The 14,698-nt window shown below is 35.9% G+C and overlaps 1 protein-coding gene across 1 annotated transcript in view; it reads right to left on the bottom strand.

Moving 5' to 3' along the window:
• Positions 1-201: 201 nt before the first annotated feature.
• The window catches only part of LUZP2 (leucine zipper protein 2), a gene marked incomplete at its 3' end in the record, with an annotated part of 139,561 nt that continues 125,064 nt past the window's right edge, over positions 202-14,698 (bottom strand). Inside the window, exons 8-9 of the mRNA XM_009995859.1 lie at positions 4,202-4,276; positions 202-366 (exon numbers count right to left, since the gene is read on the bottom strand). Coding sequence (XP_009994161.1) covers positions 202-366; positions 4,202-4,276 — 240 coding nt within the window. The remainder of the gene's footprint in view (positions 367-4,201; positions 4,277-14,698) is intronic.

Raw genomic sequence — 14,698 nt, forward strand, 5'->3', positions numbered from 1 at the left:
AAAAAAAAAAAAGTAGCTGCTTCACAACTTTAAAAAAAGTTTATTGACATCAGAAATAGGCTTAGAGTTGCCCTCAAATTTTACCCTCATCTTTCAATGAATTTAAAATCCTCCTTAGTTCCAGTTTGATGCTCTTACGGGACAAATTTTCAAAGATGTTTTGAAAAAAAAGAAAAGAAAAAAAAGAGAGAAAAATCATACCTTGGTGCTTGTCACTTGAAATGGAACTTTTGAGCCCTTTGTAGCTGGGGATGTCAGCTTCTCAGCTGGTTTTGAAGGGATTAGATTCTTAGCAGGAGGCTGATTGTGCAGAACAGAAGACAGGCAAAGCTGCACAGTCTCCTTCAGAGCTTTCAGCTGTGACTCCTGGGGAAAAGAAGAAATTATCAGTTGTCTAAGATGTGCTATTATGAACAGAATTGCTTGCTTTCTGTCTCTGCATTAAACCCAACATTTACAAGCAGCTGTTGCTTTTCTTATTAATGGAAGAAATTAAAGCTGTTTAAAAGCAGTTCTTGTTTATGTGATTAGATTACTGTGCATTACACACCAAACTGCCTAGAAAATCATTGCACTCTTCCCTTTCCCCCATGCAATTTTAGCCACACTCTTGCAACTAATTATTCAATATTGTTTACCTGAAAATAAACAAAAATACCATCTACCAAATCATACCAATCTACCAATCATAGTGTCTAGACTTTCCATATATTAATGAAAGAGAAGTAAATGTGCACAATTATTGCAAAGATGCAGACATTGCCTGGATTTTTGTTTATAATGTTCAGAGTAATTGGTATTTTTCCATGGGTTATAAAGATCTATTTTCATCCAGCAAAGATTATTTCCCTCATGGGCACGTTATGGTGTTGCAGTATAGAGTAAATAAACCATAAGTCTTTTCATCTGTTAAGAAAATGATTGTCAAGATCCATTACTATCCATGAAGCTGAACTAAAACTTTTAAGTGGTGAAGTGTTTGAAACTCATGTTAAAACACTGCTATTTTATTCACAGTATTACAGACAGGTGTGTTAATGAAAATAGCAGTCTGGGACTGAAATAAGCTGAGACAGTAAGAATACTACACAGATAAGTATAGCACTGAGGAAATCTCATTTTCAATCTTTGCTCCATCACAGCAGGACACTTAAGAGTCAAATGTTAGATGCTGAGGTAACTTCCTTATACTCAGTTCAGGGGGAGTTTGGCAGCATTTGCCTTAAAAATAATAATAAAAACAAATCCTTGCTCTCATTGTTTATATTAAGAATGCGCCTATACATACAGGCTACATTTCAACCTTCAAAGTTTTTTTGGATTATACATAAATCAAGGTATACCACAACACAAGTAGAGAGAAGATACATGTATAAGTAACATTGAACACCATATACTGTGTATGTGATATAGGACACATAAAATATAAAAATATTTCACAGTTAAACAAATCCTTAGTAGTGGCATTTGGTATCCACCACCTTTTTCTAGCTTATTTGCTAAACAAATATTTTTTAGAACCTGACAAATATTCCAGGTTTTACAGGAGATAAACTTCCCCTGAGCTGGAACCAAGGAATGTACTTCCCGACTGGGAAAATCTGCGTATTTCTTTAAAAACAAATAAACAAACTCAGTTAGTAGGGTACATTTCAATGGTAGGATCTATGACAACCATAAAAAAGACTATTAATGCACAGCTCAATAAGGAAAATCATAGAAATAAGAGATGGGACAGCATTTGGTTTGTTTGCAAAAGGACACACTTAAATGTTTTTCCCTTGAGCTGTGTGCAGTAAGGAGGAATGCCAGATTATAATCAAAAAGGACATAACTTTGCATGAATTATTTGCTAAAATGTATGAACCTTACATCAAACTGTTATTTCTCTGACCTAATGGCAGTGTGAAAGGGAAAGAATTACTTTATCTATCAGACTCAGGGATCTTTTCATTTCTAATTGACAGCAGAAGATCTTGGCATAGTCCTTTTCATGTAATATGTCTTTTCCACTACCTGTCCAAGCAGTGACTGCCCAGAGAACATAAAACACCATTTGACATAATGAAAATAAGCTCAGACTCTGAACTGGCAGAGGAAGCAGACTGTCTCATTTTGCTTGTAGATACAGACTGTTATAGCACTAAATGACCTCAGTGCTCTCTGCAAATCACACTGGTCTGAAACCACATTCCTTCCATCTAGAAATCCCTCTGGAGAATTTCTCATCTTCTCATCTCCCACCTCTGCCATCCAGTGCTTGCTCTGCCTTGGCTATGACAGTCATTTTGCCATTCCAAAGGTAAAAGCAGAACAGGTGATTTTGTTTTCATCCTGTGGGGTGTAAAATTCAATTTTGACTTTGCTGCTAGGAGAGTGGGCAGCACAAGGGTACAACTTAAGGAAATATTATTGGAACCAGGGATTGTCATTTGACAACGTTCTCAATAACCTTGCATAGGTGAGATTGTAGTCAAAATAGCCTGTTTGCTGGTCAAAATACTGCCAACATTTAGCACGTCTTTAGATTTCCCAGATCTGTTTATACTCTTACCACATGGCTGGATTCAATATAGAATAATTTGGGCTGTGGAAAATGCAAACTTTGTCAGTCTTCCAAAGGTCCATCATAGCAACTAGAAAATCACTCAATTATTTATTTCAAACATAGCTCATATTGCAAAAAATGCACATATTTCTTTACACATTACTTCACTCCTTTAGCTGAAACTGTGTGTTCACATTGTCAAAACAGTTAAGGCCACAACTTCACATGGTCACATGGATGGACCATTTGCTGTCTCTAAATCTCTTCAGTTCACAGTTCATACAGAAAAGCTCTTAACCAGGGGAAAGAGATACCTACAAATTAAATGGTCATATTAGTCTACAGTTAGAACTAGTCAAACATGGGCATTTCTAGTCTGATAAATCTGTCTCATAATTCTCACTGGCATGAACTTTGTCTTTTTCCTTCCTCTGCACAGCTTTTTTACTCCTGCTTGCCATTCCCACTGCACTTTCACAGCATGTAAGCAATGACACCATCCAAAGACTGTCTCAATGATGATTTGCAAGATGACAACATGGGGCTTCTGATAAGACTATGGAACCACAAATGAGCCGTACATTAAAATTCCATAATATTGAATAGGACAGAAACAGAGGGTCAGAGGTGGGTGTGCTGCAAGTCCTCTTTTAATTTGCAGACAGAATCCCTTAACAGCATTCTCATTAAAAGTTCCAGGTGTCAAATATTTGCCTTCTCCTTCACAACTCCCTGCATCATAATGAATAACTGCATTCAGAAGATATTTAGGGCAAGCATTGCTCTCTTGCCTTGGCCACAGACTGTATTTGCACTGGTAAGAGCCCCTATCAGTGAGTGCTCCACCAGCACAAAAGGGATATGCTTACTTTTAACTTACTATGTGGAGCAGTTCAGTATGCTAACTATAAACACAGGATGTATTATCACCAGATGCACCCAGAGGTTTGATTATAATGCAACTGTGAGCACTGTTTACAGAGATAACATGTTGCAATGCTGGATGCAAAACCTCACTCAAGTGGATGATTTCAGTGACTGCAGTACTGAAGATTAAAAGAAAAATGCTTTTAGTGCAAGGGGCATTCTTTTAAAAAAAACATGTCAAATGGAACCTGAAAATACTAGAACACCAAACCCAAAAAAGCAGTCTTTCAAACCATATTGAAGTTTTTTTTTCCTTTCTGATAAGCTGCTTCCCTATTGAATGTTTTCTTCCCAACTGCCCTAAATCTAGAAGAAAGTTCCCCTTCTTCTTGGTCATATTAGTCTCACCCTAACAAGAGCCTGACCCATTTCTTTACTGCATCCTACTTTGAACTATGACTAAACCTCAGATAAAAACCATATCAGTTGCAGGCCCATTCTCATTAGTCGACTTTTGCACATAAAGAATCACAGGATTTGGCTTTCTATAGAGTTTTGAGATGTTTATTTCTGATTTGATTGCCCTCCTCTCCAATAACTTTGCAGCTGTACTGAACTTTATGCATCATAATTAGTTCCACTGATTTCAGCAGTGTTACTCCCAGGTCCATGCAATTAAATATGCATCTAAATCCTTGCAAGGCTTTCATTTGTTTTTGTCAAATTACACTGAAACATTCACAGCTGATAGAGATAAACATGCTTACATTACATGACACTTCTTACTTTGTCAAGGGCTGCCTTTTCCAATTCATCTTTTGCAACTGCTAGTTTTTGCTCCAGATCTGTTAGCTGTTGTGCCTGTGGGAATAAAGAACAAGAAACTGATGCAATCTACAATGCATTTTTTCCCATAATTTTTCATGCAGTGCCTGTGAGAGAGGAAAGAATATAAATTTTACAAGTAATATATACGAACTGGGTCAAATTGCTTGTAAAAGAACCAGACCTCAGGGGATTTATTTTTTTTTTTCTTGAGGAAAAGTATATTTTTATGTGGGAACTGGGCTCAAATCTGCCCCATTTATGTGAATGGAAGTTTACTTTAATTTCAATGTCAAAAGTAATTCTGTAATATAAAGTATTTAAAATTATACCATAATATCCTTCTGGAAAACTCAAAGTTTTCAAACAGTTTTGATTATTTTGTTCATTTCTCTGACTTCTGTTTGTAATCTGAAACACTATTTTGTAGTTTTAATTGAGGTGCTCACATTAATGTCATTTGGCATGAACAGAAATTCCAAAAGACCCTAACATACATGCATGCAGACATCCTATGAAATGCTACTGTCTGCTGGTATATAAACAAGGACTTAACTCCAGATTTGTTCCTCCATCTCCTTCCCTGGAGATAGGAAATTCACAAGAGCTAGTTATGCAGCAACACAAAAAGCATTTGGAGAGATTTGAGTTCGAACTTGGGGTCAGACAAGCAGCCTGCACCCTGTGCAGAAGGATTGTGGGCTTTTGTATGACAACAGGATTTTCCTGCACAGTTCTTCAGGAGGAGATGTATATGCAATGTAGGGAGTGCAGGGGTTCAGAAAATGCTTTTAAACACTCAGTAAAGACAACAATTTTTTCTCCCCTTTCCTAGGAGTTGCATACACTCGAACTGCTCACTTTAAGGGAATACATGTTCTGCAAGGACTTCCTATTTTAGGGAGTGAGGAGCTCCCAGATTCCTGCAGTTCTCAGCTCTGTCAGTAATAGCACAGTACTATGCAACCAAAAGAAATAATGTACAGATTTCTTTTACTGTTGTATTGCAGAAACAGCCCACTAGCTGTTTTCCTGACAAATAAAAGGGGAACCAGAAAGACACTGGCCTAACAAATTATCTTTTCTCTCTGAAAATTTAATCAGGCAATGTGCACATTTTGTGCATAGAGAGTAACTCGATAAAGTTCCAATTTCTCAGTTAAAAAGCAATGAATTTTCCCTCAGTACCACCTCATCCTCACCATGTTTCTGAAGTTTATCCCCAACCAGATATTATTTTCTTGCCAGACATTTTTTAAGATCACATGTACTCTTAATATATACATCAATATAAATAAACACAAATATAAATAAACACAGCTTCATGTATAGTCACACAATATAAAAGCTGCTTAATGTCAAGTGGTTGACTTGGTCTCTGTGTTGGGGCAGTGATGGTATTTCCAGCACATTTCATAGCTGAGATGGATTAGTTTAGCCAAACCTGTAGCCCTCAGCAGTTGCTCAAGTGCTGATTATTAGCATCAGGCATAAGCTGCAGTGGCTGATAAAATGACAAAAATCTGTAATTTTCACTTCCCAACTCACATAAAGAACTACTTAGTTGCATTTTAAAACAGGATTAAGCATTTATCTGTGGATTTATCAGAGCAGACACAGTTTCACTAGTGTAACCCATGTACAATTAGGCAATCTGGCTTCAAAACAGAAGTCAACTGCTTGCTCTATGAGGGGAAGTCTGTCAGTGCAGTCCCTCATTTCCAGTGCATCACATTTCTTACACTCTGTATGAGTCACTATCACACAACACACGCCTCACACCACAGGTTTGATTCCTCAGTCTGGCAACAGAGCATCCAAAACAACAAAGAATCCTTCCATCCAGTTAGAATTTGCAAAATTTAACTGGACTTACCACTAGCTTATTGGAGAAAACACTTATTAACAGATAAGAATGTTTCTAGAGTTCAATTACAGTTGCATTTGTTACTGAGTATAGTGCATAATTTCACTCATAATAAACATCCCAGATAATGTTTGAAAGACTGAAGACTAAAAGCCTGGCTCTGATGCAGAGATAGGTCTCATTAGATACTAGAACTAGACTAATTTCTCGCATCATTAATATTTTAATCATTGCTACTTACTAAACTATTTTTAAAGTACAGTTGTACAAATTAATAAATTTTCAATTACTGAGAACCAAGATTTAAAAAGAGTAGATGGAATTGATTTGAATTGCCATTCAAAAGGAAATGATACAAACTAATGTATACATGATAAATGTGAGGCCAGGGTAGCATCTCAGATTGTGTGCATCACTAAAGGATTAGGGTCACATGGTGGATTGCCACCTAGTGTGGCAACTTCTCCATTAAGCACCATCTGTGTTACAGTTTAAATCACTGGAATACCAGAGCTAAAGTTCTGAATTTCAGGATGTCTGGTTTTCTTCACCCCGTGTGTTATGCAGGACATCTGAAAACGTGGAGAGCAGGTAACAGTGGTTACAGGTGACTGCTGCTTCTTTCTCTGCAGGGAAATCTGGTGCTATATTATAGTGCATTATATTCAATGTAACTGCAGCCACATCAAAAATCCAGCTGGAGGAAATAAATGTTTCATTTCTTTAATTGCTGCCAGTCATTAGAAAGAATTAGTTAATCTAACATACTGTAATAACAACTCTTTTATCAAGTAAAATATATTCAGTTTATGGTGAAAAGGTATTCCTCCAAAAAACAGGCTCATAAGTGCAAATAAAGTCTCTCTGAATGCATCATTTATCAATGATGCATTTTTATTTTTTGTAATACTGTCTTATTTTGATGGGCTAACTATTTCTCTAACTTTATTTTATATCACAGATTACTGAGCCAAGAAGGCAGTGATATCAATCCAACTGACATCAAGTGAGAACTAAATCCTGGCATTAAAAATGCATTTTTTATTAATCACTCACTTGAAAGCAGTGATATTTATTTACACCTTAGTCCCAAAAGTGCAGATTTTTTTAATTTTTTTTTCCCTGATCTTTTTCTATCAAGGCTGAATTCATATTTCAATAGTTTCATTGTTTTTTTAACTTACAAGTTTTTTTAGGGAGCCTAATTCAATTAATGTGGCTTGGATACTGAATAAAGAAAAAAGACACAATACCAGTAGAACTACACAAGGCCAATTCTGATAAGGTGTAAAGTGTTTTCAATAAACATAGTCTGGAAAAAAAAAATAAAAATAACAACCTTATTTCTGGCATTTTTGTAGAAACAGGTCTTACTGAGGAAAAAGTGAGATAAATAATTTGACTTTGTTCAAGAAAGTATAAATAACGTATCAATATAATACAGGTAGTGGAGATGTTTATATTCCTCAAAGTTACACAAAAGCAACAAAACTGGGGGGTGAGAGAGAAGTTTCTTAATCTGAAAAACAGTGGCTAGAAGCTTTACACTTCTCACTTCCTTAGGTACATTAGAAGAAAGCAAGCATTTACTAGTGGTCTTGTCTGTAGAGAGCTTCCTTCCCAAACCTGGCTAGTCCATAATCTTTTCCACAGGCACCTCCTCCTCCAGGTCCTCCCACTTCTTCACAAGAGTCAGACAAAACATTCTCACCCATGAGGCGAGTTACTAGATTTTTCCTGAAGACACAGGTCAGCCAAACCAGGCTGTGATCCTATTTCTGCACACCATTTAACAAACCAAACAGCACAATAACTCAGGGAAAAAATTTCCTTCTGAGAAGTCCCGAAGCAAGTCCCCTTAGTATGATCAAACACTGTGTAGGTCAGGGGGACAACCAAGGGAGAGGTGCTCACCTGAACATTTCAGTCATACGTGCTCCCAGCTCTATGCCATGTTAATAGAAGGATATAAATTCCACCCCCAGAATGATGAAGGGTTATGGCTCAGGTCAGGCTGTACAGCTACTGCAAACACTGCATGCTTGTTAGTGCAGCCAAAAATGTTTTTTTTAAAAGGCTTATTAGCATTTATTTCCCAGAAACTTCTACACCTTGTGACTGTGGAATATAAAGTATATTCCTGGTCTAGTGGGAAGTGTCCCTGCTCATAGCAGGGAGGTTGGAAGCTGATGATCTTTAAGGTGCTTTCCAACCTTAACCAATCTATGATTCTCTTCTGTTCCTATATATTGATGGGTTTGAAATTACTTCACTACCTTTCTTTTCCTTTTAAAAAATTGCAAATTTGGGGGTATTTTTGCTTTATTTTGTTGTTTGTTTGTTTTGGCCAGAAAAGGCTAATTTATGTCTTTGTGTTAGGATTACTCACACGTGCAGAGACAAACATAGTCATGGTTGGGTTTTCTTCACTTCAAGACATGATAAATTGGCATTTTATGTGGCTATTACTAAACTTCAAAGGATTTATTGTATTTCTTCCCAAGGATTGCTGTTTATCAAGGAGAAAATTATCACACATTCTGCTTAATTGGAAAACATGATTGACTAAGTGATGTTTAAGCACACATTAAATAGATTGGATATTCTGAACTCCATTTTTTCCAGCATAGACCTTAAGTAAATGTGTAAGAAAAAAAGAGAAAATAAATTACTGTAAAACTTTTTATAATTGATTCTATTTTCTAACTAGGACAACTTTTTAATTGGAAACCACTTAACCAGAAATTTGAATAAATTATCTGGTAAACACATTTCTACTGTGCTTATTCTGTAAGCATTATTTGCAACCTAGAGCGACGTGTGCTTCTAAATTGCACTGCTAATTGTCACACAAGGTGCTGAGAAGAACACTTTTTGGCAGCTATTCCATTTAATCAGAAGGGCAGCAAAACCCAGACATTCAGCAACATCTGAATTGTATTTCAAGCACTTACAACAAGAAGAAAGATCAGTTAAAAGCATAATTTCTGCAAAGACTCAGAGTTTGTGCATTTTCTTACTGTTCATTACTGCCACAAGGCTTTTATCTCCCATTTGTGACTATTCTGTATGTCCATTAAAAAAAGAAAATAAGACATCTGTGCTGTTTTTAGTAGCTGAAATTTGGCTTTTCCTTCCCTAACCGCCATGTTTTTCCCTCACATAAAATTAATTGCATGAAAACAACACAGTAAAGTGTTAATGAAATACTCAACATTTAACTATAGGAAAATGACTGTTTCTCTGCATAGACAGGCTCAGACAACGTGCATTAAGAGAAGAGCCACATCACTCAACTTTGTTCCTGCTCTGCCTTTTTATCTCCTGTAGAGAATTTTCCTCCCTTCAGATCTGGCCAGAGCATCTTAGATTTAGCACCAGTTGTTCCTTCCAATGGATAAACCATCCACATGATTACAAAAGCTGCTGCTTTTATTTTTTAAGTCAATCTTCTTTAAACAATTGCATTCCTTTTTTTTAGCCATATGAGAACAGAGGGGGTAAGCATTTTTACTACCTATTTACTAGCTAGAACCTTCTAATGCGATTCCATATCCTTAGGCCCACATCCTCAAGGCCATATGGAAAATTTTAAAATTTGATTTTTCAGTTCCTTAAAAAAGTTACAACAATTTTTCATGCTCAAAACTGTGTTGTAAAAAACCATCCTGGCAATAAACTAACAGACCTGAATTTCTAAGTGCTGACATGATATTCACATTTTGCAAATCTGTAATTTCCAAAACTGCATGAAACCATTAAAAATAGAATAGCAATATATTTATACTTATTTTTTTTAAAAAAATAATAATAAATCAATAAATTAGGTTAATTAATAATGCAATGTCCTTATCAGGAAATACATATCATTACACCCCTCTGCTTTCTTGTATGTCACTTATCTCTTTATAGTACAAACATCCCCATGTCTGCAAATAACTTGTATTTCTCAGCGGCCAATTCTGTCTAGATCTTCAGGCCTCTCCTGTGTTCCTAACATAATGTATGAACATTAACACTAATTATTATAACATATTGGGAACAATATACAAAATGCTAAATTATGGCCCCTGAAATGGAAAATATGCACCAGCAAAAAGATGCCAAAGTAAGAACTGACATCTACTTCCTAGGCAAAACACACATAATCTAGGTAAGACTTTCTACATATATTTTTGTCCATGATGTGAAAATACTCCTATTCAGGGAAAAAAAAAATTGTTACCTACAAAGAAAGAAAACAAATAATAATTAAAATATATGCTTAATGAAAACAAGAAGTACTCATTCAGCATACCAAGATAAAAGATCATGTAACAGAAGAGGATGAAATGGTCCCTATGCTAACTCTTATCTCCAGAAGATAGCTATCTGAAAAGTAATCATGCCACCTCTTACCTCCCAAACATCAGCCATAGATATATATGCAACAGCCCTGATAAATTTTACAAAAATCAACAAAAAAAATTTCAGTCTCCTGTCCATCCCAGGGATCACAGCTTCTACTGAGGAAAATGGCTCAATAATATCCTGTCTTACAGCATTTTTCTGCAACTAATAAGCAGCCAAATCTAATCACAAATAATTCATAACCTGAAAACTGAAATTATACATCCAACACTGGGCAACATCCAAACACATATCCTAAAGTATAGAAACATGGTGGGTTGATCAGAAATTTAAAAAAATTATGTATATCCCAAAATGAGTAATCAACAAAAGCATTATAAAAAACAGGAAAGCACCACAAGTCTTCTCACCTGGGAACAAAAAATCCCAAATCTAGCAGCTTCCCAGACTGAACTACCACAAGCAGTAAGAACTACAGGGATCCTAAACCATGAAGACTAAGTCCAACACTCATTATACTACAGAGTACAAACACTTCAAGGAAGATCCCACAATCTCTTATCTTAGAAATCAAGGAAAATATCTGTTCTCACTCATGACATTAACCCACTAAACCTTGCACAGCCTAGGCCATCAGTCATCCACCTCAGGATGTTCCTTGCCAGATTAATCAGCCAAAAAACCCAGACATAGAGTTTATGAACAATGTTATTATTCTCGAAACAGCAAAAAATTGTATTCTGTAAAATATTAGCATTCTAGAAATCCTGAGAAAAATATAACAATCTCTACCTAACAACAGCTTCTGACATGAATCAAATCTACAATAGGCTTCCATTCCTTCAGCCATCAATGCAATTGCTTGGAGGAACATACTTGAAATTTTCTTCCTGTCATCATGATGACTTTTGTCAAGGACAGCCCTTGAAGAAAATATCTATTTTCAAGTGTGTCATCAAAATAATAGCTGTGTGTTATCAACTGTAACGTGAAAATTCAGCTCCCCCTAGCAACATGCTCCTGGCTGGTGTACATCACCTGACACACCAACTTCTGTGAAAGAGCATTGATTTCCACTTAAGCTATTAAACATTTAACTTTAGTGATTTTGTAATCACCCGGTATTGCAAATACTTTGTAAGTAAAATGTCATCAATCTTAGTCTCTGGCTTTGCATAAAGCAATGTAGGCAAGTGCAAACCACCACGTAAGTTCTAGGCCTGTAGACGACCTGATCTGCATGGATAACCAGCAAATCACTGGATCTATCACTCACAAATGTTTAGTAATATTAGCACAAATATGATAATTCCTGAATTCATGAGGGAGCCTTTTGCACTAGCAGACACAATGCTGGCTCCTGCAAAGGTGTTTTCTACAAAAGAACAAAAACTTTGAAAGGATGATTCAAAATAGTCCTGAGGTCATCTCTCTCAAGGCCTGGGGCAAATTGCACATGATATTTTTGACACAAAGTATTATTTGAGCCTTTCTTCCCAAGATGATTTTACTCTTGTTTGTTGACTTGATATATGATTTATTTCCACCACCATCTCCACCCCTTTCCAGCCCAATTTAAATGCTCTGGAACACAGTAGTTCTTTTTTTTTAGTAGTCCTAAATTTTTAGACTTTTTTTTTTTTTTTTAAGAAAAAGATACTTTTTTTTTCTAATAAAACTGTGCAATTTCAGAGACATAAATATTTCCACTTGATTGTTTTCTGTTAGTCATGGTTGTGCATCTTCACTTTAATTGCTTTAGGAAGTGGTATTAAGCTCTAAGATCTCAGTTCCTTACAGACTCTGTGAAGTGAATTAAGAACCTGAAGACTGGAAAATAACTTGTGATCCCATCTTCAGAAAGACAGAAATTTAAGAGGTCATGACTTGCAGAACCATGAGTACAACATTAATTTTTGGAAAACTACTGGAGAGAATAATCAGACTGCCTCTCTAGGGGACAGTTTTATTTGGTATTTATAATTCAGGAACTGAACACTGAACTAAACAGACACTCACTAAATATTCTGGTGACATCAAACTAGAACTCTGTGTGTCATAGAAGATGGGACTTATCTAAATTTACCCTGACAAACTGGAAAAAATGGGATGACATTCACTGAAGACAAGTAGCAGATGCTAAATACAGACAGGAATAAGCAATAAAACAAATACAGAATATAGAACAGTAGGGATGAATGACTCAAGATGATATCACCACTGAATATGTAATGTTTTTGTAGAAAGGGCAAAGAACACTGTGGGTACAGACTAGAAAGATCCTTTTGCTCTGCTCAGCATGAGTGAAATGTCCAGTTGGACTTCAGTGTCTATCTTAAGGCACTGCAAATGGGCAGAGAAGAAAGGAAACAAGTTCAGATGTTACTAACATGAAGCATCTGTGGTATGGAAACATGCTGAGAAGGAAACTGGAAAAAAAAAATAATTAAAAAAATCACATATTACTCTAAAAAAGAACAGCACTGTGAGAGACACAGAATAACAATCTCAAAATATGCAAAATGTTGCTTCAAAAGAAGGGCTTAAAAAAAAAAATAATTTACTTTCCAAGTCTGTAGGAGATAGCTTGATAACAAATTTGCTTCAATTTTAGTAAGGAAGAATCAGGACATGAGAAAACATTTTCTACTATTAAGGCAAGTGGACTAGAATAGACCAAAGCAGCAGTATAACAGAGTGTGAACTGTTGCAGCTTAAAAAACAACAACAACAACAAAAAATATATATGTGTGTGTGTGTATGTATAAAATAAATAGATAAGCATTGTGAATGATTGATATGTATGTAACTAAACCTACTTTGGAGTCAGAGAACATGGAATATTCTTTCTGTTTTCCACAGATGCCTCAGAAAACAGCTTTTGTCAGAACTGAACCAGTGCTGATGGGATTATCACATATGGATAAGAATTTTTTATCCCAGCAAACACAAAGTAGCTTTTCTTATTTATGCATTTAAAAGGAAAAGTCTGTAAGAATATTTTCAGAGCTTTCATTTCATCATCTAGTCTGCTTGCATTGTGGGCATTTTTCATTTCATCTTAATCATTTTCAAGAAAAGCAAAGCCTTTTAGAAAAAAGGCTCAAGTAAAAGGAAAATAACCTTTTTTTGCTAATAAAGTCATCAAAGAATAATATACAATACCCAGTAGACCAATTAGATTAAAATTATCAAACAGAATCCACCATAAAATAAAAATACAGCTTAAAGGAGGTTCTGTTTGCTATTTTCTACTCATTCATCTTGTCATTTCTGACACAGTCCATGGAAACTTTCCAGAGAACATTTTTCCTATCTGAAGTCTTCTGTAGTTCTTCTCAAAACAATATGGTTAAAAGTGTTATACATGTTAGAGGCAGTAAATCTCCTCTTCCAGACTCTATTCAGTTATGCAAAGTCAGCCTGCAGCTTAGAGAACTTATTATCCCTAATAAAGCCACTGGTTTAAGATCTCTGCCAAAAAAATACTAAAATTAGTTAAAAAAACTCTAATATTTTGCAATACAATTATGTTTATAACTGATGTTTCATAATAGCTTTTTATTGTTTCATTTTTCCTAAGCAGCATTGCTAAATTTCCCGAGGGAGGTCACAGAAGACCCAGATGCTGAGGAAACACATTGGATGGATAAACACACTACAGGTTAGAGATCCTGCCTGAAAGTGAGATGAGTTGTGCAGTATTTTCCCAGGGAAGTAGATGTGACAGGCCCATAGGAAATTGTCCTCAGTTTTGTCTTATCTCCTTTTACCATTGAGCTGCAGGAGTTACATTTATCATTACAAGGCACTGCAAAAGCACCACTAGAGAAGAACATTCTTTCTGTGCTAAACACATCAATGTGCAAATAAAATTTAAGGAAAACAATGCTTGTTTTGAAAGCTTTCTGCAAGAAAGAAGGCATTTTACGGTGCTTTGACCATAATGAAGAATCCTTTAAAATCTATTTACTTGACTTATTTTTCAAACATGCAAGGTTGGCTGAATTCTGCAGTTGATAGCAATTTTAATGCAAACAGGTGCAAATTATAGGATCATAGAATGGTTTGGGTTGGAAGGGACCTGAAAGATCATGTCATTCCAACCCTCCTGTATGGGCAGGGAAACCTTCTGTTAGACCAGGTTGCTGCAAGCCCCATCCAACCTGGCCTTGAACACTTCCAGGGATGGAGCATCCACAACCTGCCTAGGCAACCTGTTCCACTGTCTCACCACCCTC

Source organism: Chaetura pelagica, unplaced genomic scaffold (assembly GCF_000747805.2).
Source record: "Chaetura pelagica isolate M959 unplaced genomic scaffold, ChaPel_1.0 scaffold164, whole genome shotgun sequence".
NCBI classification, from domain to species: domain Eukaryota; kingdom Metazoa; phylum Chordata; class Aves; order Apodiformes; family Apodidae; genus Chaetura; species Chaetura pelagica.